We start from the raw sequence: 27,988 nt of genomic DNA, 5'->3' as shown, positions 1-27,988 counted from the left end.
GAAAGAGCAGCAACATAAAAGCACACAGGCCACATAAAGTGAAAATTAGTTTATTGACGTTGCATACACCAAGAAACATTTCTCTGATTTTGCGGTTGCAGTCCAATGTCTCAATCGATACGCAACGTGGAGTCATGCTCGAGAGGAAAGGAAGCACTTCGGTTTCGCGGTGAACTCTTTACTGTTTAGACCTCAAATCCCACATCGCACAAGTCATTGTCACAAGCTGTTTAATGGACCAGTGAGGTGCACGTGTAGCAGACCTGCACGCTGTTTGTATTTACATGGAGCATCACTAACGACACAGACTTGGGGACAGCAGAGCAGCATTCACCTTGTCCCAGCTTGATTTCTTTTTGCTTTTCCATTCAGCAAAAATGATGGCCTAGCTATTCTACTTAGTAGAAAATTTTTGATAATATAAAATGAACAATGATATTTAAGTAAAAATTAAAAAAAAAAAAGATGCAGTTAATAGGCACATGTATAAAACTCATTTATACATTTAAAACCTTGTAGCCCCTTGAAGCTTAAAAGACAAATATAGTGCTTTTATCCAGCTGTACATTAACCGTTCAACACTGAAACGGGCATATCATTTTAGAAAAAATATAAAATGCTTTAACAAAAAAAGAAAAAAAAATCAGTATACATTTGACTTCGATAGGTAAATGTGTGCATGATCTGCAGGAACTACATTATGTCTCAATACAGACTTTAATAATTATCACTTCTGACTTTTTAGTGGTAAAAAGGCTAGGATCTCTTTTTTGGAAAACGTTTTGACGTTTGCCATCTTTGAGTTAAAATTTGATTTTGATGATGCATTTTGGAGAAAACAAACAGTATAAACATAAATCACAGCACAGGGCTGCTCCTGGCACGGATATGTTCTGTGGCTGCCGGCATGGACAATGTCACGTTATTTTAAAAACAAACAAACAAAACAAAACAAAACATTTCTCTCCGGATTGTGATGTTGATAAACTTTATGCAATGCATAATCGCCGAAGTGACGCCTCAGTAGACGCCTCAGCAGCCGCCTCAGCAGACGGAGTCACTGGACAGGGGCAGTTTTGCACTGCGTCGAACCTCCTTCTCTCGTTTCTCCCGCTGCTTTTCCAGCTTCTCTTGGGCCTTCCGCATGTCCTTCAGCTTTTTCTTGATGGTTGAGCGATCACTCTGACTCGTCACTCCAAGTGCCTGACAGAAAAAAAATTAAAAATAAATCAATAAATCAAGCACAGACTTGGGGTAAATATAATTCCACCACATTTTCCATACCATTACTGAAACATTTCAAAATTAGGACATTTCAAACCATTTATTTCATCACAATTTAATTACGTTAACTGTCAGAAAATATCACAAAAAAAACCCTGGGATCTTCAAACTGACATGTTTAGTAGAGAGACAGCGCTAACTGTGGATGTATGGAGAAATTGATGCCGTCCGTGTGTTGTCACTGCAAACCTCTCCTGTGCTACTAGGGACTACTTTTTCACAGCAGTTTTTGAATTTATCACTGAGTAAATAACAATCATTACCTCAATGTAAGGACTATATGCCAGCAAATGTTTAAAGGAAGGTTTGCTGAAACCACCAGGATGCATGTGAGGGAATGTAAAGTGGGAAAGCTTGAGGAACAAAAACCTGACCACATCAAAGAGTGAGGACCCAGGAGGGAAACAAGTCCTGGAGTTTTATTTGTTTCTATGAGCTGCCATTGAATATAAAACACCAGGTGATGACCACAAGGCATTTATGCCACACACCCACCCCCATAAATGCTGTCCACGATGTTGGCCTCTTACACAGGTTATATCGTAGGCTCCACAAAGATTCACTGCAGAAGTCTGAATCAGCTCTAACGCTGCCCTTTTACAAAGAAACAACTTTTTTAAATATACTTTTAACATATTTTAGTTTCAAACTTGTGTTATATGAAATGCAAATGTAGCAGTGAAATCAGACAAATATTTAGTCTTATAAACACCACAGTCTGACTAATACGCTTCGTGACATGACTTTAACCCCACACCCGTTAGAAATGTGAAACCTAAATCTGGCCACAAGGTGGCAGTCACAGGCTGACCTGACTGAAGATTTTTTTCTATAACAAACTTTGTTTGATCAATCTACAACACTGACTCATTTGTAAGTGCTGTATTTGAATTTTGTGTTTTACCTTTAATTTGTCGCTGTCCAAGTGTAAGAGCTGCTGGCCGTCCACTCCCTTAGCGGTGAATTCGGGTGTGTACTGGTCCATATTCATGCCCATCAACCAGTGACAGACCTGTTGATTGGTCCAATCAGACACTGGCCGGTTCTGCCACTGATACTCTTTTCCTGTGGCTGCTGGTTCATCATCCAAAGTCTGCAGAGGAAACATATTAACAAATATTAAAATCCTCATACTGTTGCTTCTGTTAGAGCAGCAAAGAATTTATACCACCCTTATACCACCTTTTTTTTGGGCCACATGTTTTTTTTTGTTGTTTTTTTTAAAGATTATGACTCGAAATGCTGGGAAAATACATTATACAGAATAAAGATGTATAGTTCATGTTCATCGACTAAATAATGCCATGGGCTTGTGTTGCCTTGTGTAATGCAAAGTATAGTGATGGGTGTTGAGCAACAGATCTAAAAATGTCAGCAAGCTAAAATTGCAACTTTGTGTAGGTGAGAAAATTTTGCCAGGAATTATGAGCTGGTCGAGACACCCGAAGAAAGCCAACAAAAGGACATGTTCTACGAGTTGATTTGCATTTCCTAATCTAGCTCAGAGAGAAAAACAAAAGCGTGCAAAGACAGCAAAGTACCAACAACACTCTGATGCATGTCAATGTCTTTATGTTTTCCTGAGACACCTGAAAAGAATTGACGACATCAGAAAAAACAGACAGTGAAACATCACTCAACAGGCAGCGGAGCAGTCAACAAGGTTCTGTGCGCTGCCAAAGCTTGTAAAAAAACAAAAAACAACAAACGAAGCACTGGTTGCACAAGTTCAAACTATTAACATCAGCTAACAGAAAAAGCTAAGCCACAAGACTCACTGTAACACAAAACAAAAAGATTTAACAGGCACACATGCAGCTCTCTTATATTCCCTCTCCATTCATGACTTAATCTGTACTATGAAAGGAGGGCGAAGCTCAAAGAGCATGCTTGAGAATGTCCCCTTTCAGCAGCATCAAGGCGTCCCACACGGCTTTTGTGACTGTGCAACAAGGAGAGCACTCACCTCGCTGGAAGAGAAGATTAAAGTGTGTGAGCGCCCAGACAGATTGGGTTCAGCAACTAACCCAGAGATGTCTGAACTGGGACTGGCAGGGTTAGAATCATCTATGACTGAAAAACTCTGGAACAAGTGGAAACAAGGAACTTGTTTACTAGAGTAACACAGCACCACTCAGCAGTTCTTTACGAGAGGCAAACAAACAGCATTAAGTATGAAGGTTAAAAGCTAGGTTGTCTTGCTTAAGACTGAAATTAAGATTTAATCTTATTACTATGGCAGCAGTCCATGTCATTGATTATAGGCATTGATTGACTGTGATCTTCAACATGTGGAAGGATTAACTATGTAAGAAGTACTGAAGCTGCTAGACTAACACCAATCCACCACCAAAACTACATCGACAACTTCTGAACTACCACAGCTGACACTAGAACACAAACACACAATTATTCAGGTATGGGGTAATGTTTTAATTAATTTGATGCTTGGATCATTCTTAGATATAATGCAGACTCAACTCTGGGTTAAATTTAGAGAGGGAATTTTTATCCAGGCCTCCAGGTTGTTGCACCAACTAAGAGCAAGTTCATATGCAGTTAAATTTTAAGACTGTTAGTTACAAGGTAGCAGTGAGTGCTGGATTTTCACACAAATCTCTGAGTAGATTTCTGATTAGCCAGCGCAACAGTCCCTGGAAACTAGTTTTGGCGTCTCTGTTTCATTTAATAAAAGCCAGAAGGCTCTCTCAGCTATAACGAAGGAAAATTAGACAAAAGTTTCCTGAAACAGTACCACATACCCACTACAAAAAACAAAATAAAACTGTGCACTATACATGGGATGCAGCTGAGGTGAGAACTTAGGCATCCAGAGCTATGATTGTTAGTATTTCTCTACTGTGTCATCTAAAACCAAAGGTGAAACAAAAATGTGCATACTGTACCAAATCTAACGAGCGACTGAATAAAGAGGACCAGGAGAGATTTGTCTGTTTAAAGGGAAAAAATGCCATAAAGCACACAGCAATAGAACCAAAAGCAAATTTTTTCCCAGTAATCTCCTTTTGGTGCCATCATGATCTCATTAAAGAGCATTCTGGGAATAATCCAACCACACAGCCTTAAATGAAAATCAGACTTTTCACTGGGGGCAGCTGATGTGTCACTACTTCCAAAGTTACTGAAAAGGGAACCAAATCCCTCACTGATGTGTCTCTCTAATGGCAAACTCGTGGATCTACTTATTAGAGCCTTTGGAAAGCACAGTGTATCTGAAGAACAAGCCCACAACAGGAAGTCAGCCTAACACTGTTTTATATAATAATGATAAGACTACAGTCAAGCCATCAGTACTGAGAGCTGGTCACTCTCTTTAAAGTTCAAGTGAAATTCCATAAAACAGTGTTAATCTATCAAGGCTGTGCTCGATACAAATATTTTCTCTATATTCCACGTTTACTTCTTTACATACATTATCAGGAACTTCATACCTTATTCTTGCGATCTTGACTTTGCTCGCTGCCAGTTTCATTGGCAGCATATGCCAGGCTGTTGCTGGAGGAAGAGGGCTCTCTGTCTCGGTCCCTGTCTTTGTCTCCAAACCAGGAGAAAGGCATACAGGTGGGGATGGAGGTCATTGATTCTGCAGGGGACAGGTTCCCTCCAGATTCCTCTAGTAACTCTGCTGAGCCCCTGGTCATAAAAGAAAAGTTTAAATGTAATTCGAGAGACACAAACTTACACGTGTTTATGCTGAAAATGCGCCACATTCTATAAAATTAATAATTGTTAATAAACACCAGCTATTTGAGTAATGAGCAAGCAAACCTTTGGAAGATTTGGAATCAACAATGAAGAAAACCAAACAGGATTTCTATAAATACTGCAAAATTAAAATCTTGTTCACCTTCCAATGTGGCAAAAGCAACATCCCCATAAACAAATCAGACTTTTTCAAATATATTCATTTTTTTTATAAACTAGATTCAACTGTGAGTAGCCATAAAATACCTGCTGTCCAAAGATGCCCTCATTGCATCTTTCTCATGTTTTCTTCCTTTTCCACCCGACTTCCTGAGACCCCTGTTTCGATCATTGGAAACATTCATTTAGTTAGTTTAAAAAGCCAAAAGCTTACACATACAATAGTGCTTGATTTGGATATTTACCCAAAGTCTGGAAATCTTCTTTTAGGCTTTCCTCCACTTGAAGGCTCATTAAACTCCTCTGTAATGAAGCAATAAATTTCAGTCTTGGGAGCAATGCAAGAAAAAGCCTTGCTATTCCACACATCTCAAAACAGACCTTGCATACCTTTGGAATCTTTGATCTTGCCTTTGGACTCCCTCTTCTTCGCATTTCGTGTGATACCAGAAGGAGACTGTGGTGATGAGCTGTGTTTTTGGGGCGACAAAGAGGAACTTTCAATGCTTTCAACACTCTCTCCCTGTGATGGGGACAGAGATGGGCTATTGGAATGCTCTCCTTTACTCCTGGAACCATCTCTAGTCTCGCCTGGATCATCTTTCTGTCCATTCCCAGGATAGAAGACCGGCACTGGGAGGGACAGACTCTCCTGGATGGACCTCCTCCTGCAGGGAGATTGTAGCTCCTCCTGCTCGTCCTCGCCGTCACTTTCCTGTTGGGACCAAAACCATAATTTACAAGGACAATGCAAGGAAGAGGGGATAAAAGCTATTTATATAATAGCTTTATATAAGCTCTGCCTCCAAGTAATGTTTGGCTGTTGTCCGTCTCAGTATAATGGCGCACTATTATATTGTTTATTAAAAAAAAGAGAAAAAGAACAACATTCCCTAGCCTGTCAGTATGTTTAAACATCTTCTGGACAGAAGTGGTCTCACATGGCTTACAGTTCAATCACATGCCGATATTATGCTCTTTGACAGGATCACAAGCTTTTTCTTTCAGACCTGTGAGTATGACGAAGCCACAGCAAGACTCTCCTTCAGTTTGCTCCGAGACGGAGGCTGACGCCTGGACTTCTGAGCCAACAGGGCCTTTTCTCTGTGTGCACTGGTGTTCAGGCGCTCCGTTTCAGGAAGCAGCTCACTCCAGTCTTTTTCTATAGCAGAGAAAAAAACGAATGCACACCTTTTCAGCAATTTACAAGAGTTCAGAGTTTATTTGTACTTATGAATGATTTACAGATCTCAAAATAAAAGTGTGACATGTACACTTCAGTTTTGGTACCTAGATTTGAGTCAACAGACTGTGTGTGTGTGACCGAGTGCTGGCTGCTCAGTCTATCCTCTGCAGCAGATTCCTGAACAATCTGACTCTCCAAAGCTGACTGAGCTCCTCTGGACTCCAGGACAGCTATCTGTGGACAAAGCATCACACTCTGGTTCATTTCAGTATCTTACAAGTCTGGTTATATATAAGCATTTATTTTTTGAGCTGCAGTCTTACTCTGTTCTGCAAGCTCTCCAGCTGCTCCTTGTACCACTTGTCTTTTTCATCTAGACTTTTTTTCAGTTCCTCCTCTCTCTTCACAAAGTCAATCTCTCTGGGGAGGAAACAAGGAAATGTGGCTCCCATCAGGATTTAAGCTTATAAACATGTTCAGTTTTATGTGATTATCACTAAACCATGCAATTCCACAGAGATATTTTCTGCGGAGGATCACAAAATAAGAGGCTAAGTTTAGACCCAACTGTTTTTTCTGTTGTTTTTTAATGCATAGACACAAATACATATACTCTTAATTTACACATATACTCTTTTCCAAGATCTTCCCACCATCCCTGAGTTACATGGTTGATCTCAAGCGACGTCAGTGATGTAAATCCATGCAAATAATAAATAAGCACTCTCCCACACAACACAGAGACATTATTTGCTGTCACACACTCTCAGACGACTCTCTTAGACCAAAACAGTTTTCCAAAAAATATTTTAAGATGCACCGCAAACGACTGCCTTCTGGGTGTTTTGATAATGCACTCTGTATAAAATGAAGATAGTGAAATACCTCCGTTATAACATAACAGTATGGCTGTTAATAAATGTCCATTTGGTTGTAAAGTACTGTGTTGTTACTGGAAATCCCCCTGGCTCCCTCTAGTACTTGCTTCCAGTTACAGTGTTAAGCTCTGTTCATATTTGGTGCTAACAGGCATTGTGGGTGATCAAATCACAATTGGGGAGCTCAATGTATGCAATTTCAAATGTTCAGTTCACAACTGGTATTATCTGTATATCCTGTAATAACAATTCTATAGTTTGAAACAACAGAAAGGCATCCTTCTCACATTTGCTCATGAACTGCTTCAATCAGATTTGACCAACTTAAACCAACTTTTATAAACATCTGAATTCAACAGCGATGGTTTTTTTAAACAGTGTTTTGTAATTTATGACAAACTTACTTTTGCTGGTAATCCTTAAGCAGTTTCTTGGCTTTGTTGTACTTCTTGTCCAGGGTCTCATACTGGGTCTGAGTCTCAGCTAATTGTTCATTCACAGTCTTACACAGAGCCTGGGCTTCCAGCCAGTAATTCTCCAGCTTAAGGATCTTGTCATTATTCTCCTCAATCTTAAGCTCCAGTTCAGACTCCCTGGCTTCCCACACCGATTTATCCTCCTCTGCTGCCATTAGCTGTGCAGAGAGATGGTGAATGTTAGGCTACGTTCACACTGCAGGTCTTGATGCTCAATTCCGATTTTTTGATCAAATCCGATTTTTTTGTCTGCTCGTTCACACTACAAATAAAATGCGACAGCAAACGCGGCCCACATGCGCAAAAGAAGACGTCACACACAACGCACTCTGTTTAGACCCAGAGCAAACAATATTGTTTGACTGATGGCCGTTAATATAAAGACTTCGGACTTTACGTTTCCCAATTTTTGCTTTAAGTTATTTACATAATAATGTAGATAACCTAATAATTATCCTTATTGCTGTTTTAGAGGAGCGGTGCTTCAAAGGATAGTTGCAGATTTCTGTCAGAATCTGCAGATTATACAGTACAAATAAAATGTTCACGTTTCTCCAACGTTGTCTTCCCAACAGTTTCACTGACATCTACACGGGATGGCCAGGAAGCGTTCGTGATGTCTTCTCCGGCGCTGATAATTGGCGTCTGTCTTGTGTCAGTGATGTAAAAGACGGATTTAATGCGACTTGACCATTCACACAGCAGTCGCTTTCTAAAACATCGGATATGTATCGGATTCAGGACCACATACGAAAGTGACCCAGATCGGATTTGAAAATATCGGATTTGTGCCGTTCACACTGTCATAGCATGATCGGATATGGGTCGCATAGGGTCAAAAAAAAAAAAAAAAAAAAAAACCGCATAGGGTCAAAAAAAAAAAAAAAAAAATCGGATTGGGGTTGGTAAAATAACTTAATAGATGAGCAGTGTTATTTTATTTGTTAAATACTGACTAAAAAGACACACGTCACAAATTCTGAATGTGTTTTTTTTCTCCACAAGTCAAACTTTGGGGTATGTAAGGTTTACTAACTCAGACTTCTGAGATGATAACTTAAAAATCTGGCCAAAAATAAATACATAAATAAATAAATACATATTATTGCAGACATGGGTGAGCAATAAAAGAAACTCAACTTTTTCTATTTTGGTTTCTTTTTTTTTTTAATAAAAATAGCATGGTACATATTATTTAAACTTAAGTTTTTATTACTACTGTATTATGTTATATGTTACATCAAGAGCTTCACCATACCTTTTCTTTTAACTGGTTTATTTCAGCTGTGGCAATGTTGTGTTTGAGCTGGAGCTGGGGGAAAAAGAAAATTGAATATTTTGTTACCTACATTATGTTCATTAAACACTTGAGTATTAACTTTAAATAACCAAATGTCGATAGTAATGCCTCTTTAAACTTGAAGGCCATCTGAGAGCTGTTCATGTTGGTCGGCATAAACAGGGACTCCGAATCAGGGAGTTCAAACACCTCTACATTTCGCCCAGGAGAGAAATTGGATCCCAGAATCCTTTCATCCATTCCATCGTCGTCTTCATACCGGTCCTCCTAAAATGTGATATCACACATGACATTTGATATTGCCAATAGCAACACACCCTCTGTGCACAGGACAAAGGTTAGCATGTGTCAACATTGATCCCAATGTCTGGAAGAAACACTGTAATTATTTTATCATATTCAAACACCTGTAGGTTGACTACACCTATCTGCAGTAACAAATGTAAATACTATGATGACAATTTTAGTTCATACCTTGGCTTTTCTTTCAAAGAAATTAATTTAAACAAAAGAAAAAGAATATCTCAAGGAAAGAAAATGTCACTTGCATTTATTTATTTTTGAGCCAAGCCTAATGACGTGATCATTAACTGATCACAAACAAAGAGGTGAATTCACCATTCAAGCATGCTTAAACTGCCATTAACAGCTCCACATGGGAAATCACTGGAAGCGGATGTGACATTCTGGACAGCTGTACTGCTCAGTTTTAGAACTGTTACAGCGTGAGCAACTGCTATGAATTAAATGAATAATTAAATGAATACTGGAATTTTGTGCTCCTTTTTCTCAGAATCAACCCTTAAAACATGGAGCTTTAAAAAAAAAGGGGGAAAAAAAGGGGGTGGGGTTGCTATGCTTGATAAGAGTACAGTGTTTAAAATTAAGTGAATGAATTTAATCCATCTTAGAATGAGTCAAAAAAAAAAAATTAAGAACAATGTGGATCACTTTAAAAAAAGTGCCTGAAAACCTCCTGTTTGCACTGCATATCCTCTCGCTCTCTCTGCTGCAAAAGCTCAGGCCTGTGGCAGCTTGAACTTCAGAAAGCAAACATTTCACAACTCCAGCAGACAGACGGTAGTTAAATGAACACTTTCCAACACAGCCGAATGGTGACACATGGTTTACTCACAGCCAGCTGCTCATTTGCTGGTTGAGCTGAGTGGGATAGGTCAGGGCGTGGCAAAAGGAGATAGTGCTATTATCGTGGCATGTGAGCTTTATAATAATTACCAGTTTTCAAGCAGCAGACGCTTAATTTTTCTTTGGACGGTCTGATGTACAACATGGTTTTACAATTTCTGTTCACAGTACTTTAATGATGTCATGTCATCACTATGGGAATTTTCACATCTCTATCTTTCATCCCACGTGACAACAATATAGCATAAGGATGACCAATGATTAATCCCTTAAAGATATGAGAGGGGTGAAGGAGCAGCTGACTCACCTCTTCTGTTGAATGTTCATACGGGTCATCCAGGTCTTCCTGCTGCTGCTGCTGGTTCTTCTCCTGTTCTAGTGTCTCACTTATGAGGCGGGCTACCTCGCTTTGTGTTCCTGGCTTCTCCCGACCAATCAGAAACCTGTTAATGTTAACCTTGTTAGTAAACTATTTATCATAATACTTTACATGCTGCTTTGAAATACCACACTGCAGAGCATCTGTTATGCCTACTAGGGGGAAATGCAAATTTTGGGTTGCATTTCAGGCCTCCCCGTGTCACGCAGGGGTGTTTGATTTTCCTATGATAAATCAGTAATATAATGCATACTTTGTGCAACCTTTCCTCAAAAGAGAAAACAAACACACCTCACCTCTGACCTCTTATGGGAAAAAAAAAACACAGACTCAACTACTAGCTTTATTTTAATATTTTAAGATAACAGCGATACATTCTTGTTACCAGTAAGGTATTTTAACTAAAGTTGTTTTTAATTAAAGTTTTGGAGTTTGAACTGACCTGACTGTGCCTTTGGTGTTCTTTAGCACTGTGGCAGCAAACAGTTGAGTGACTCCCACCAGACTGATACCATCCACCTCCACTATCTGGTCATTGACCTGAATGCTAAAGACAGAAAATGAGGTGATCACAAAATGGAGTATTTCAAAGTACTTCAAATGGGGAGTTATATTACACACCCCTTCTTTAGATGACAATAAAACACATCTAAATATCACAACAAACAGAAACCGAACGATTACTAAAGTGGAGAATTTCTTGAGTATATCCATTAGCTTCGTTGCAAAGTTATAAATAAACATGTTTTTTCAGGTGTGTCAGTAGCTGTGTGACATTACACTGTGGTGTAGTACACGGTGCATTTTATGCATTTTTTTTTCTTCTTCGAAGTCTAATCAGAAGAAGGTTGGAGCAGTGTGACTCACCGTCCATCTTTCTCAGCTGCTCCACTCTCAGTTATGGTTTTCACAAAAATCCCAAGCTTTTCCAGACCCTGGTCAGCTCCCACTCCCATTCCTATTATGCTGATACCAAGCCCATTGTCTCCTGGATAAAGAGAAAATAAGCACATTTTAAAGAATGGGTAGAAAGAACTGCATAACAGCAAACTTGAATTCCCACCTTTTAACTCTAGATAGCCTCCACATGTGAAAACATAAACGACTGGGTGAGCTCATCTGTAGCCTGTGCTATCGTCAACCTGTGAAACTGCTGGTGTTGAATACAATCTCTAGGAGTGTCGTTGACTTTTGGGGGGGTTTGGCAGCTTCATGCCATGTGTATACTTGGAAGATGAAGATGTAAAGCTTTGGCACGTAGAGTTAAATTTAATAATATTTTAATACATTAATGATTGGCAAGCTATCACCTCTCTTTATATTTTCAATGTCAGCACATCCTTGCAAAATTGTTTTTAGGTCTATGCACACCATACGCCATCATTTGATTAAAGAAACTGCTGACTGTCATAAATACTATTAATGCAAATCTATTCCAAAGTTACAATGGTCAACTGTTAAGATCTGTGAACATACGGTTGGCTTTGGAGAACAAACTTATCTTATTCTTTAATATGTGTTATTTATTCATTTAGTTATGGAAAACCCACCTTTCTCAATCTCCACGGGAAACACGTCCATCTTCTCCACCCTCTTCTCCAGCTCATACTCTGCAGATGCTGCAACTGGGTCAACATCATCGTTACGCCGATCGTATTCCTCATTAGAGAAGGTACTGAAAACCTGTGGCAAGAAAAATAGTCCATGGCATCAACAGAGTCGTTCTACGTCCTGACCTGGCAGATAAGCATCACACAAATTTATGAGTTAAATCCACAGGATCCTCACAGGCACAGGCTTTTTTTTGTTTCTTTTTAATAAATCTCGGCAAGCTTAACAAGGACACATTCTTGATATGGTTTGGGGAAGAAGGAATTTCACTCATGCACTGATCTTTGCTAGAGAAAATAAGTCATCAGTTCACTCACTACTTAACTGTAACAACGTGCTGGGCGACAGCTGAACCCATTGACTTGGACCAGTTTCACTAACATTTGCTCTTTCAAGTTCTGTTACACTTTCACCATTTTTGTCACCATTGGGTTTAACTTAGGATATATAGTAGCTTACATTTATAGTATTGATCTTCATGTCTTGAATCAAAGTAAAATGTCAGTGACACTAAAGCTCAAGAGACATTTTAAAACATGCTCTATGTAAGAAGTTGTGAACTTTGCAAGCAGGCTTCACAAAGTACTGGATGTGTCCCAAAGGCAGCATGTGTGTGCAATTATAAAGCACACACAAGCCGTATGTCAGAACAAGAGCAGCATGGAAAGCGGGGCGCAGCTGGGGGAACCAAGCAGTGGATGTAGCAATGATCAATATTCAAAGACGACAAGTGTGGCCATCAGCACAGGAAAAAGAGACACAGGAGAAAAACCCTCAAAAACATTAGCCTTGGTTAGCAGGCATTATCCAGGGCTCGGAAACAGCCCCATGGTTTAAAACACACAGCAAGACAACAAGTTCCATTTATCCATTTAGCAGAAATTATATTCATAATCCACTTTGAAAAACAACAAGGGTCAAGCCAAAGTGAGCAGCATAATACTGGGAAAAATGGACATTGATCGCCATCTGTGGTCACTCAGTTATTAAAATATGTAACCCAAAAATACTTTGATTAAAACAAGAGAATTTTTTTCCAGCAAAATGCCATAAAGTGAAGACAGCAAATTACATTTGGTATTACAGATATAACATTACTGTTTTTAAAAGAAGAAAAGAAAAAGAAGTAGATTACAGTTTAGCAGACTCCATCAGAAGCTAATGCCTGATTATGCATTGGTAAGATAACCCCCCTGCTTGGCATTCATTGTTAATCTTAATCTGGGTGGAGTTATAATGATGCCAGTGTCAGTGTTTAATAGTACATCCACGCAGGTATGTAAAGGTTTTAGAGAAAACCGCTCTAAGCCAGAAGGCATCTTTTTCAGGAAAGGCCTCGGATATTTCAGCAAGACAATACTAAACTACATACTGCAGCTATTACAACAGCTTTACAGTAGACAAGTACGTATGCTGAGCTGTACTGCCTGCACTGCTGTTCCCAGATATTTATAGACTGTTGCAAAAAGAAAAGAAAGAATTGGTGTTGTAGATTAAAAGCAATATTATTAATTTCTCAAAATATAAATGTAGGGTTCTAAAAAATGTAGGTTTTTTTGTTTCATTAACAGAGCATTCTCATGAAACAATTTTTTTTTTTTTTTTTTTAAACAGAAAATTTCACATGAATCTTGTAACTATTAAGCAGATGTATTGTGCTCTAGTGTACATTCCTGGGAAACACTAAAACAAGAATCCTAGAACAAAAGATGACACAAACAAAAAACAGAAACTACAAAGTCTATAGGATTAGACTGATTGAGACATTTACCTTCAGATTAAATGATGTAATTAAATAAACATTTCCACTGAGGTCTAGATCCTGCAGCATGTCAAGACTTGAGGAATCAACCACAAACAATCTCATCCTTCCTCAGTCTTTCTTTCTCCTCACAATGTAGCCTTTGGATGAAGCCCAAATACACTGCTGATAGCAAGTTTCCCGAATAACTCACTAAGCTTTATGTTAAATCTGTCAGAGTGAATTACTGCAACCATTTCTGTTTTACAACATCCCACTGATTATCATCAAAGTGGACACATGGAATACATAACACTGCTTCCTTTAGCAGTCTTTTACAGAGGGGAATTCAGACACAGGTCAGTTATACCTTAATGTTCCTCACGGCTTCATTCAGACATAACCATGACAGTGCTGCAGAGTCATTTCCTGTTAAATCCTGTCTCAGTGACGGGGATAATTTATTTTTAGTATTTCAAGAAGTTACTACTGCTGTGCAATAGCACATGCAATTATCTTGCTTTGGAAAGCATGGGGTATATCCAAGATCCTAGAACCTGTTCTTTTATATGCTATATTACATATCTCCAGCAATTTATTTATTTAAGCAGTGCTATGCAAAAGACCCACATCTGAATAGCTTTTGCAGTGTGAGACCACTGTGAGGAGTCTAGATGGATTTATAGTCTAGGAAGAAACGCTATTACTAGTTACACTAGTATAGCATTTCAAACCCCTTTAAAAAAAAAAATTAATAAATACCGTATTTCCCGGACTACAAAGCGCACCTAAATATTAGCCGCACAAGCTAAAATCAGGAGAAAATCCTGTTTTGTACATACATTAGCCGCACCTGACCAAAAGCCGCAGGTGTTTCAATGTTGACTTATCATATGTAAGAGAATATGCACAAAGGGAATTGTCAGGAAAGAGATGGCTGTTTGGAGACATCACTTTTATTAATATTTTGAAAAACAAGTTATGGGTACATATTTGCACATGTAGTACATAACAGTAGCCTACAGCACACCAGAAAAATAGATTTGGACTACCTTTTAGGCTCAGGTGCAGTGACACAGCTTTAACAAGAAGAAAAGTCAGTCATTCACCACCATCTTTCTCTTCTTCCTGCGCACTAAAACCACCAAAGTCCTCTTCTCCAGTGTCGGATACAAACAGGCTCAGGATGGCTTCGTCATCCACTCTTCTTCTCTCCTTCGTTGTCACTTTCAAAACCAAAGAAATCCTCATTGTCAGTGTCAGAGTCGAACACCCTCAGAAGGGCCGTGGCGGTGTCCTCCTCTCCATCATGCAGCAGTCCAGCCCTTCAAAATCCGTTGGTGATCGTGGATGTTTTCACACTTTTCCACGCTGTCAGAATCCACCGGTGGAGTTGGGCATAACTTGCAAGTTTATCGCCGCTCATCATCCACGACTTCCGCTGAACGCGTACCGCTACTTTGAAGTTTGTTTTTCGCGCTACTTCGTACGGCACTACGTTGCCTGGCGGACGGACATGTGACTAACATACCACTCTTGAACCCCGATCCTTCCGCCAGGCAACGTAGTGCCGTACAACAGCGGAACACACAAAACAAATCGTCTTACGATATGACAAAAATCACGGACAATCCATAGAAAAGCCGCACCTGACTAAAAGCCGCAGGGTTCAAAGCTTGTGCAAAAAGTAGCGGCTTATAGCCCGACATTTACGGTACTGAAATAATGTTATTCCAGGTGTAGAATTAATATTCCTGTGCTCCCTTCCCACATGTCTTTTTTTTTTTTTAAATCTACATCAAACTAAAGCAAGGTGTCTATACATAGTGTGAAGCTTACATATTTCTATTTAACAACAAGCCACTCAAACACATGAGGGTTACTAATACTGCAAGTCTGTGACTGTCTTTATAAATAGAAGTGGCAGCTATTAATTTATGCAGTTTACATGGATTTATCAGAACTCAGCAAAAGTCTTCACTAAGGATAAAATCTACTGTTTGGTTTATACTTTAAAGAGTTAGTAGTTGAGGGATGAAAATGTAGGTTAATGGAATGCAACAAGCACCACTGAATCCTGGTCTGTGGCATTAGCTGAGGAGCAGCTTGGCTTCTACCCCATACCTTTCCCTGATCTCTCACGTCTGACTTCCCTGTTGCCATGGACTCCTGGGCCTTTTTCAAACAATGTCCTGTTCTGTCCAGAAACCTAATCACTCAACCGCTGTCTTCTTTGCAAGAAAGAGAAAAATCTGTCTTTATTAGCGTCTCCCTTTACAAAAACACCCTTAAACACAGCTCGCTGTTTCCAGATCAGACAGATAAATTCATTTTCATTTTATGTGCAGAACGTGCCCAGCACAGTAACCACTTGAAATGTAAACACGCAAATGTCGATCAGACAACTGACTCCAACAAGTATGAGAAACCAAAGAATGGAAGAACTAAAAAAAATTCCTTTAAGTTTATACAGAACAAGGTATTTAGTGCGCATGGGAACCAGACAAATCCAAGAGCTCGTGTTTCATTTGCTCTGGTTCCCCTCCCGATCAAACAAATTTCCACACAGACTTGCTCGTGCTGGGCCAATCACAGCTGTTTGTGTAATATGGGTGGGTTTAAGATAATGATCAGCCTCTCCTCACACTGTAGTTTTCTTACATTTTGCCATCATTTAGTAGTGCATCACATGCAAGGTTATTATACACAACTAAAGGCTCAACTATCACGCTTTCTTATTTTAATAGAAAACTGGACTTGAAATAAAAATGACCATAAACTGAAAGAATACTTATTTACTACCTTTAGAAAATACAAAACTGTAATGCTGATCATGTGTTTTGTTACTTCTACCCTTAATTGACCCCTTTCTTTGATTTCTGGTTCTTTGGTTCTTTAGTAAATTAATAAAATAAGACGTACTTTAAGTATGCCATCTATACGTTTCCATGTCTTTCAATACACTAGCTGTCTGCAACATATGATATCTTAACAACTCCCACAACTGTAATGGTTGTCTGTTCTCTCCATGTGGGCTCACATGCACAGATGGATACATGCCCACACCCAAACTGAAATCCTTTCCATCTTTCCCTCCCCACAACAGAATACCAGTGTGGGAAATGAGTCAGCAGCTGTGAGGAAAAGTCAACCCAGAGAAATATTTTGCCAATGCAAAAAAAACAAAAAAAACAAGGGCTGACCACTGATTTGGAAAGCTCATAATGTAAGCAGACCTACAAAAAGACAACAAATCAAAACATGCTGTGGGAGCTAGATGGGGCAGGGGTGGTGGTCTGGCACAGATCAGAGAGTAAATGGGAAAAAAAAAAAGCAAAGGGGCCCAGTGCTGTGATCCTGGGTAAATGCACCAGCAAACAGAAAAATATGCATCTACTACTTCCTGCATGCATTCTCCTAAAATGAGTTTGTAGAGTTCACCATGACTGACTGTAAGTCAAGTTTGAGTTTGCCTTTTTTAGACTTCAAAGTGTAAAGAACTGCAGCAGGAAGAGGTGGAGTCTGAGAAGCGCACAGTGCCATAACAGAGTCAAATTTCCAAAAGGAGCGCAAACATAAACAGGTTGAACAGGTTTGTTTATAAATAGCACAAAAGCCACTTTTGTACAGCAAGAGCTTCTGAAAACTACAGTTATCTTTGAGTGAAATATACACAGCATCTGTTAAATGTGCTCGCTGGTAAAGGGATAATGAAACCGTTTAAGGCCATCACAATCAAGACTCATCCCATGCCAAGCTGTTTAATGAACAGCATTGAGCTGACGGCATTAGTATTCTGCCCTGTTTTGTCAGAGTCACTCACCAGTCCAGGTGGCTGAAGCAAAATCGAATCCCCTCCATTTGTTGGATCAGGGTGGGACCAAGTCAGACAAATTCCCCAACACAAGACCCATTTTAGTTAGGAAATGGAAAGCATAACGCTAAGGGGTGGATTGGCTGCAGAGGGTAGCATCCAAATGTCAACCCCCCCCCCCTTTTTTTTTTTAAACTTTCTATGTAAAATACAACTAGAAGGACAAGCCTTCTGCCTTGCTTCAATTAAGTTTAGCTTGGCAAAAATGGGGGGGGGGGGGGGGGGGGGGGACACTCCTGGCTCTCCCGGTTTTTCACCTCATTTTAAAGTCATTAAACTGTGATCTTCATGACAGTTGAAATGTCTAAAGATCCCAAACAAAAGCTTTACTGCGGGCATATGGGACACCAACCAATAAAAGAAGGTGCGTGCTTGGGCGGCAACCCATGTGTACAGTGTAATCACCAACAGTGCAAACAAAGAAAGATGTGCTATGAACTGTACAATCCTAAACCACACCCTGTGTGTTTGAGAAAGGACAATACAGTCACTTGACCAGCAACTGCTAGTAACACTTCCTGTGACTCTGTAAGTGCAGCAAAGCAGCAGGTGCAGATCCTTTTTTTGTGTGTTATGAACCACTTATGTATAATGTTCAAATTTCTTTGTGTGCAACACAACACACAAAACCGTGACAATTTGGACAGATGTAGAAAATATGTGGCCCGACAGTGATTTTGCAGACTTTGACCCCAAACAGCTAACACACCTACAGGAGAGATTGTTTATTTTAAAGAGTTCATTTGATCATGCTTGATGTTTTGCTCTATTACAGTGTTCAGGAAGAATGAGAAATCCAGGTTATACAAACATACTGTGCTACACGAAGATTTGTTTAATGGTTTATAGTAGAGCTGGGCGATATGAGATTTTTTCATATCACGATATGTTTTTTTCATTTCAGGCGATAACGATATCTATCACAATATAAGCCAAATAACTATATTTGTAAGATTTAAATGTGCCGTTGCTCACAAGTAAAATGTGAAATAATCAGCAGCTTGTTTTTATTTATTTATTATATTATTTATTTCCCATAATAAGTTCAACAGGGTAGATGTACTTAAGGAACATGAGACTTTTTCAGATAAATAAAGGCAAATATTGCAAACTACACAAAAGGCAGCCGCTAAAGCGTTTAAGTTTCAAAATAGAACAAACGAAACAGACTACTAAATTGTCAATTCCACTTAGAAACAAAATATTAATTCTAAAAATAAATCTTAGTTTGTGTTACAGAAGAACAGACAAAACTGACTAACTATTGTCAATATCAAATAAACTGAGAACTAAAAGGAAATTCTCAATCTCTCCTTGTTGTATAGCTTAGCTTTTCAAACAGTTTTAACGGTTACTTTAGTCTGACAAAAGCCGAATGACGAATTAGCGCTTCCAGTCAGAGACTGAGGCTACGTCCACACGTACACGGGTATTTTTGAAAACGGAGATTTTCCGTTTCCATTTTAAAAAATAATCCCGTCCACACATAAAGGCAGAAATGAAGGAAAACGCTGCTATGAACATGCCAAAGCAGCAGGTGGCGCTAGATTCCTAACCGTGCAGAAATGTTGGCCAATCAGAAGTCTAGAAGCCTCGGTGGGAAAAAGTAAACAAAGCTGGGGCATAGAAGCAGAACCGAGTCGTATGTGTGGAGGGACAGTAACTGTGTGTATATGTAAGCATTTAAACACTGCAGAGAGTAGAATTAACAGTATTGTAGAAATTCATTTCACCGAAACAATAACGTGGCGCACAGTGTGACGCATGCACCAGTTCATTGTATTTCCAGACTTGCTTTCGGCACAATTTACAGTGCACGCTACTCTGTTTTTTGTCAGACTTGAAATAGCCGAAATACCTTCACACTACGGAACTTCTATGGCTCTTCCGTTCGACAATCTCTCCGGCGTTGGAACCATTATCTGTTTTCTCTTCGGTCACGCTCGGTTGATTTTTCTAGTCGGCACACTCATTTCCTCCATTACCCGCTGGCTGCTTCCCAAACAAACACACATGCGGCTTGGCACTTGTGCTGTACGTTACAAGTCACGCGACGTGACGCTGCGGTTGTGATTGGTTCGGCTCTGCGCTACTTAATTTGGATTGGCTGATCTTTTTTTTTTTTTTTTTTTTAAAGAGGACAAGAGCGGCGAGGTCTATCGCGATAGCTTAATTTCTCTATCGAGTAAAAGTTATATCGCGATACATATCGTTATCGTTCTATCGCCCAGCTCTAGTTTATAGGCATGTCCTTGTTCAGAATTTGTTTGGTGACAATTAAAAACAGACAGTCGGCTCTCTGAGTGACCATTTTGCTTTTAAATCCGAGTATGTACGATATGATATATAAGAGCATGTAGACTTCATCAGACAGTGTCACAGTAACAAAAACTAGACTTCAACAGTGCAGTGCCTTGGTAAATGACTCCAGTGTTTTGGCAGTTTTTCCTTGTGTAAATGGGCCACGTTAATGTCAACATTTCATTGTTATTCTGTTGTCTAACAACAGGAGCAGAAAAATATGCCCGTAAGAAGAGACTGATTGTGAATTCAGCTGTATCGAAATATGATATAAATGAGTGCAGAGAAGAGAGAAGAAAACAAAACAGATGTAAACTGAACAGAAAGCCAGCTGTGTTTAGCTGCAATGAAAAAGACAAAGCAAAATTAAGTCCAAGTAACACACGACTCTTCTCTATTGGTTATAAATTGGTCAAGTTTCCACAGTTCATGGCCAGCATTTTATTTTCCTGGAGATCTGATCTGTGTACAGTGATTAAAGCTAATCATTATGTTGACCACATTAGATGCACCAGGCAATGTTTGGTTTCTTTTACTGAAACTATCAGACTCAAGGGGGAAAAGCAAAAAACTCCTATTACCTCAGAACACCAGGTTACTGTTGTTCGAGTCAGAATTAAGATGTTTGTACATTAGTCATACCAACACATTAACTAGTTATGCATTCTGCAAGGTAAAATTACTGTTTTTGTTATCAGCAGAGACTGATGGTTTTAACCAAGACAACAGCTTCAGTTCCTTTTTATAAAGAGTGGTCTGACAACAGCTTCTACCTAAAAAAACAACTTTAAATACAGCCTACAGTTAAACTCCTAATGATCTTTAAGTCTGCTAAAATACATTTTGCTCCTGTCCATGCACAGTAGTGCAGGTTAGCAGCATGCTTTGATACTCCGTTATCAGTAAATTCTAGCTCAATTCCAGCCTATTAGTTACCCATTTTCTAAGTAGAAAGAGGGGGAAACTGGCATGCAAACGTTCTTGTTACAAAGGGGCTGAAAGACTGCTGGGAATAAGAGACTTTACATATTCACAACTCGTACTTTCATTTAGAAAATTCTCAGCAGAAATGTATTTTAATGATATGGGACCTGTAATGCAGTAGTGCAACATTTTATCCTGCTGATTCAGCTAGAAGGCCTCACAGGCTAACAGCACAGCAACATTTCCTTGTCCTACTAAAGTGTAACTATCCTACCTGCTTTATTTTCAACACCTTTATTCATCTTATATAGAACATCATGAGTATCATATTCGTGAAATGCATTTGGTAGTCAATCATTTGGTATTTTACATGTTGCTGGACTGCCTTAGAAGAGCTCTTCATCCAGCGTGATTCGTTTTGACACTGGACATGTCTGTCTTTCCTCCATAAAGAGGAAAGACATGTCCAGTGTCTTTCCTTCATAAAGAGGACCTTTGTTTCACACAGCACACCTCCTCCGTCAATAATACTCAGGTTACTTAGAGAGTTAATACTGTTCTGAGGCAGAGTACAAAGAACTTCCTCTCTCCTAGTCAGCTACAACTCAAGTGCACTCAGTCCCAGTGCCAACTCTGACTAATAGACAGTGGAGAATGATGCTGTGCTAGCAAAAGGCTTTAGTTTTCCAGGTAGGAATGTTCGCTGTGGGACAATCATGAGAGCACAACCAGCCCACGCTGTTGTGGTCCAAATCCGGGCAGATATCATCGTTTTAACAAACTCCTGCCCTATGATGCAGTGTGTGCATCAATCAGCCCTACTTTTCAAAAAGAATCACAGTCTAAGTAGAGCCACATAGAATATCCACCTGATCACATATTTGTCTGTTGCATAAGGTATCTGGTTTTCAGTTTCTATATTTGGGCGTTCATTATCTTTTGTTTTCAAATGGGAAACTATTTAACCACACAGCCCTGAAGCCTCAACATACTTTTCACTCCAGACAATGATCATCATGTCATGTCACGTCATTATCGACATCTTGGCGACATCAGTGAAAGATTCCACCACTTTTCTCAGTCTTTTAGCAACTCTTTCCCAAACTAAATAAATAAATCACCAACCTAAAAATCTATGGACAGTAATGCTGCCAATCTCAAGTCTTCTCTACCACGAGAATGCTGCTCAGTCTGAGCTAGCTAAACTGTACACACAAAGGTGTCACCCAAAAAAAGTCTTTACATAGCCTGAGGAAAAACGTAAGAAACTTGGTTTCTTCTGTCTTTTTCTCAGAGTGATACTTGTAAATGTAGCTAAAAATCACAGGCATCATCTTCAACTTATATCTTTAGTTACTTGTCAAGTAACGTCTCAAATATCTGAAGCAAAAACAAGCTCGTATTGTGGACAGCACTCATACTAACTAACATTAGTCCATACATGTAAATCAACAGGGAAATTCATTTTAACATCATTGATCAAAATCCATCCAACCTAACCACTTATTTACCTGAGGAGGGGCTGGAGCCTATGCCACTGACAAAGGGTGAGAAGTTGCGAGTCAACCAAGTAAGATTAATAACTAGGTGTACTTACTACACTGCCGACTTGCCCACATCATGGATGACAATATCCATAATGTGCATCCACATACTGTCCACACAGCAATCAGTGCTCTGGTTAGATGTGCCACATATTGATCAAAATTGTGGTTCTTTTTCAGAATTGACTATGTATGCACCACCTGATGCACCATCAGTGAAGCAAACATTTTGACCTAGCAAACTATGACACACTTGTTTTTTTGTTATGAACAAAGTAACTCATTCGTTAGTTGAGAAAACTGATTTATATATAATTCATTATATATAAATCAGTTTTCTGAAAACGAGATGTCCAAGGCTAAGAGGGATAGTGGATATACTGGCCAACGGATGTTGAATATGAAGCTGCCAGGCAGGAAGAAAAAAGGAAGACCACAAAGATTCATGGATGCAGTGAAAAAGGACATGCAGAGCATTGGTGTAATAGAGGAAGATGCTAGGGTGGGATTGACACAAATGAGCCACTGTGGTGACCCCTAAAGGGAGCAGCCGAAAGAAGAAGAAAACAGTATATTAAAAGGACTATAATTTTCATATTGTTCACATACTTAAGTGTCATGCCAGCAGTTTAGTATGTGAAAATTTGGAACAAGCCCTGCAGATGCCCACTGATACAAACTTACATATGAACTAATTTAACCTGATATCAAGGAGTTCTCTTTTACAGACAGTGAATTGCTACAGAGAAGACAGCTTAGTGTTTTGCTGTGACATGTGTCTATAAAGCTGTGTTTATTCCTGTCATAGCTAGATTTTGGGGGGCTAAGGCACACAGTTTGTGTCCCCTTCAGGCCAGGTCAGCTTCTGGTCCCCTCTCTCAGGACCCCCTACCAGGATGACTGGGATAGGGAGGAGGACCCCACACCCTCAGATAACAGCACATTTCAAGGCCTGGATAAACACTGGGCTGTTCAAATGCTGTGTGAAATCTGCTGGTGTGATTCGTTTCCCCTGTTTTAGCAAAAAGTTGATGAGATATGATGACAGTTAAGTATCAGTAGCAGGAAAAAAATAAATAAATCACTTCTGCTTCACACCCCCTAATAACTAGGTGGTGATGTTTGCGCTCGTGATCTGTGTCAATACCAAAAGAGATTACATCAGCTGAAAAACAAGAGTGCAAACGTCTACAATATATAAAACAAATGATAGTACAGGGTTGTCTTTGCTACATCTAAATTCAATGTGATGCATTATCCCCTAGTCTAGAAGTCTGTATATTCCCACTTATGTGCCTACTCTAGGAAGATGAAATTCACCACTGCTTATTTGGGGAATTATGTTTTTAAAACAGGGACTGAAAGAGAAACATCCCAGAGGAATTTGTGCAGAGGAATTTGCTACCCCCCCAACAAAACCCAAAACAAACAAATACAAAAAAAAAAAAAAAAGAAACAAACTAGCATTTAAATTTTTTAATTGGCCTTGTTAATTGACAATGCCTTTGCTCAAGTATAACTGATATTTGTGTTTATGCAGTGGTGGGTAATAACAGGAAAATTGAATAGTTTAATAAGGTGACACAGACTCTTTAATGTCCATGAATTAATGTTTAGAAGGTTCCTTTAGGTCAGGGGTGTCAAACTCAAATACACAGTGGGCCAAAATTCAAAACTGGAACAAAGTCGCGGGCTAACATTAATATTTATTGAGAAAAAAAAAAAATCTTCCTCTAGATATAAGAATGAATCTTTTCTTATGGACTCAAACAAGTTTTGCTGAAAAACTGAATATGGAACAAGCAAAGCTTAATACTAAACAATATATATATTAGCTGTATAATACCAGTAGGCCTGCTCCAATAGTAATTTGGTATGGCTTCGCGGGCCAAATGACATTAGGCTGCGGGCCAAATTTGGCCCGCGGGCCAGAGTTTGACACCTATGCTTTAGGTGGTGACTAAGCCTGGAAAACCCCCATCTCTGGGTAAAATGAGATGAGTCATAAGAAAGAAGTCAAAAATATGTTAATTACAATTGTCCTCTCAATGTTCACCAACACCAACAAAACTAGAGACTCAGGTGGACTATAATGTAAATAAAAAATAACAAGTGTTACTGTTAGCCAGGGTCAACCAAAAAGAACTGTTGGACAAACTGGATAAATACGCACATCCATGTTGGACAGACATGAAAAATTCCTTATGACAGAAACAAATAATTCATGATCAAAAGGATAACCTGTCTAAATGAGTTAAAAAAAAAAAAAAATTTGTACAGTGCAGTTTCTATGAGTCTACCTCCTTGCAGTCTTGTTCAGCAACACCTACTCTTGGACGCTTTTAAGCAAAGTCAACATTATTATAAAAAATATGACCAAACAAAACCACTACCCCCCTTATCCCCAAACAGCTCCCCTATTAGTCATGGGGATTAGGGAGACAAGGTTGTCAAACTACCTGTTTTCCTTGACCCTATGATTAAATGAAGCATCGTTTAGATTTTCTCAGCTGTGGCAAAACTCATCTGATGATACAGTGCAGCAGCTGTGACGTCAACAAGTCCAACAAAAGCATTCATTCTGAGCATACACTCATTTGTCTTGTGTCTTCTGGGAAACACCCCCAGTCAGACACCACTGCTGAGTCAGTGCGACGGTGGTTTATAATGAAGGTGCTGTGCAATTTGTTTTAGGTTTTTTTGTTTTTGTCTCAGATGAGCAAGAATGCTTCAGATGCAAACAACACAAAATACTTACCAGAATGGGATCCGTAGAGAACTTGATTTTCCTTTTTAAGGGAGGCTCTTCCTCATCTGACAAACCAAGGACCTCATAACAGTCATCGTATTCCCCATACATCTGATCCTCCTCATCTTCCTCCTCCTCTTCCCTGAGGACCTGGTCCACTTCCCTGTCATCCACAAACGCTGCATTTTCTATACCATACACTACTGGAGAAGCTCTATCCTGTATGCCCTGGCCCACCTGCTCCTCCAGCTCACCCTCTTCTTCTGCTGCTGCTTCATCATCTACGTCACGTGTGTCTTCACTATCCCGAGTCACAACTACATTGTCTTCCATTCTCTCTTTCAGCCCAAATTCCCCATTATCCTCTAAGAGTGTACCTTCGCCTACATCCTCTGCAGTCCATTGTGCCTCTTTTGTGTCATCTCTTAATAAGACCTGGTGGGCAGGGGTACAGTTCAGTTTTTCTGGAGCATGGGTTCTTTTCAGGTCTAACTGCTGATCTTTGGGTTGCTGAACCTTCTGAGCCTGAAACACATCGTCATTATTCTCATCTTCATTCTCCTCACTTTCCGAGGACTCATGCTGAACCACTACCAGTTCAGCACGTACCATGCCCACCCCTTTGGATTCTGGAGAGGAGTTTTGACTGGGAATCTTGTCCCCAACAGGACTGCGTGCTACACGGTCATTACTCTTGGCTTTTTCAGGGTATTTGCCCCTGTTGTCATTCTGTAAGCCACCAGCTGATGGAAGAGGCTGTTTCACATCCCTTGGGGGTGGACTTTGTGGTTTGCCCCTCTCTGAGTCAACAGATGTCCTACTAAATCCATCACCAGATGATGTCAAGCACTTGTGACCATGGCTAACTGGGCTTGTTTGCTCTGGTGAGAGAGGTTTGTGGGTGGCATCGGTTGTAAAAGAAACTGATTTGGATGCTGAACTGGTAGCTGGAAATGTTGGTTTTGGCCCAATATTTGTCCCTAAAGGTGCTGGTTTGTTGTCTCTCTTTTTGTTAGTGGCATCAGAGAAAGAGTCTACGGCGTCTTTAACAGGAGATGTAGGTTTATGTAAGGTGTCCCCTGTTGGAGAGGTAGGCACTATGTGTGCAGTGGTACTGTGTTGTTTAGCAGATGTTGTGCTACTGTCTTCTGAGTCATTCTCAACTATATAATTCTCCAACCTCTTTGACAAGGGCCCCGCATTTAGTGACACCCGAGGCAGTTTCTCAATATCAGCCTTCTCATCTGGCCGATTTTTAACTGCAGGTGAAGGAGTTTGCTCTGATTTGTTAGTGGTCTCTGATCCTGATACTCTCCTTGTGCTTTTCCCTTCATCAGAGGCACTTCCAAGTGACAAACGATTTACTACTCTGTTTGGAGATTGTTTTTCCACGGCAGGCTGCTCTTTAATGCCCCTTTCAAAGAGTTTTCTGGTCACAGAAAACTTCTCTGCCAAGGCCACTTTGTCAATCTCAGCATCTTCTCCCTTGGGCGTTTTATCCAAAATGTGCGATTCTGGGCTTGCTGCACTGTTCAAGTTAAGTCTGTGAGTGCTGACCGGAAACTGCACCTTTGGTGGAGACACCTGGGTTACATCAGACTTTAAATTCACTTTCCCATCTTGGCTCTCCTGTTGCTGACCATCCATCTGTAGGAATATATTCTTTATCTTGTTCACTCTGGTCCCAAAAGGCCTCCCCCTTGAGTCCTCCCGGTTGTCACTGGATCCATTTGCAAAGGTATTAGACGCATTTTCGGACTTTGTCCCATCAAAGGAGCACTTAATGGCGTGGAAGTCAGACTTGTATGCATTTCTGTGAGGGGACGCGCTCCTCAGGCTCCTCTCGCCTGCTTTGCTCTCCGCTTTGATCATTCTGTTTGTTTACGCTGCACACAACTCTTAAAATCCAGCTCTGGAGAGAGTTACAGTGTTTGACGGTGAGCAATTGTCCCTCGACAACTTTACACAACTGATGTCATGGGTCCGGCGGAGAATTTCTGGAGCACGGTTGTATCAACTAAGCACAAGCAGTAAAGTCTCCTACAGAGAGAAAAGCAGAGCAAAGTCTATCAGTGCATGGACGAAACAATGCGGTCTCACCACAGCCAACGACAACGTTAGCTATTTTAGAAACTGCACGCAAACAGGTCGTTCAACTTTCAAATCAAAATAGCCTGAAATGTAGCTTCAGGTAAGCCTGCAACTTATGTTGCACTTCATTTGGCTAGCAACTTGGAAAGGTTAGCGTGAACAGCCGATTGTGTGTATTAGCGCTAAGGTACAGCAACATTATGAGGCTCTAAAGCCACTTTAATGAACTACGAACTTCTTTTTGAACAAATTAAACCGGTTAAACATTACTCAAAACGTCGGCACCGCCAAACATTGATTTTAAAAAAAGCGCGACCAACTTCAGCTTAGTCGGCCAACAGTTCAATAGGAGCGAACGTTGGTATCTCGCTCTCGACAACTCATTGTGGCAATTCCAGCACGAGTTGTTGACAATATTTCAACATAAAACACCACACCAAGGTGAACAACTTTCTCAGCCTCTCACCTCTTTGTTGTTCCATCGTGCTAGCCCTCTAAAACTCGTCAAGCGTTTCAGTTTTACACTACCAAAGTTGTCCCTTCTCCTTGCTCACCGCCATCATTCCCCCGCTCCAGCGGCTTTTTCCCCCTGCCTCCTCTTTGCACTTCCAGACCTGCC

General features: G+C 40.0%; 1 protein-coding gene across 2 annotated transcripts; it reads right to left on the bottom strand.

The window, feature by feature from the left end:
* Nucleotides 1–34: 34 nt before the first annotated feature.
* Nucleotides 35–27,988, bottom strand: ppp1r9ala (protein phosphatase 1 regulatory subunit 9A-like A). Of its 2 annotated transcripts, XM_085374184.1 has the most exons (19): nucleotides 27,836–27,988; nucleotides 25,288–27,318; nucleotides 12,085–12,217; nucleotides 11,402–11,522; nucleotides 10,977–11,081; nucleotides 10,463–10,598; nucleotides 9,118–9,276; nucleotides 8,968–9,021; nucleotides 7,638–7,867; nucleotides 6,679–6,775; nucleotides 6,460–6,589; nucleotides 6,180–6,331; nucleotides 5,560–5,884; nucleotides 5,415–5,472; nucleotides 5,257–5,328; nucleotides 4,737–4,938; nucleotides 3,251–3,367; nucleotides 2,189–2,377; nucleotides 35–1,203 (listed from the first exon to the last, which is right to left on the bottom strand). In XM_085374184.1, the coding sequence occupies exons 2-19, from the start codon at nucleotides 27,148–27,150 to the stop codon at nucleotides 1,045–1,047; spliced, it is 4,302 nt and encodes a 1,433-aa protein (XP_085230310.1). In that variant the 5' UTR covers nucleotides 27,151–27,318; nucleotides 27,836–27,988; the 3' UTR covers nucleotides 35–1,044. The 2 variants fall into 2 exon arrangements, with proteins under 2 accessions (XP_085230310.1, XP_085230311.1); XM_085374185.1 differs by lacking the exon at nucleotides 3,251–3,367.

This window comes from Diplotaxodon limnothrissa, linkage group LG16 (assembly GCF_057381915.1).
Source record: "Diplotaxodon limnothrissa isolate DT_005_m linkage group LG16, D_limnothrissa_male_GT1.1, whole genome shotgun sequence".
Lineage (NCBI taxonomy): Eukaryota > Metazoa > Chordata > Actinopteri > Cichliformes > Cichlidae > Diplotaxodon > Diplotaxodon limnothrissa.
This window is presented reverse-complemented; position numbering and strand designations above follow the sequence as displayed.

Coding starts and splice junctions, on each gene's coding strand:
- ppp1r9ala (XM_085374184.1), bottom strand. CDS start 27,150: ATGATCAAAGCGGAGAGCAAAGCAGGCGAGAGGAGCCTGAGGAGCGCG. Junction 5,329..5,414: donor AGAAGATTTCCAGACTTTGG/GTAAATATCCAA, acceptor TGATCGAAACAG/GGGTCTCAGGAAGTCGGGTG. Junction 1,204..2,188: donor TGGACAGCGACAAATTAAAG/GTAAAACACAAA, acceptor TTTTTCTGTCAG/GCACTTGGAGTGACGAGTCA.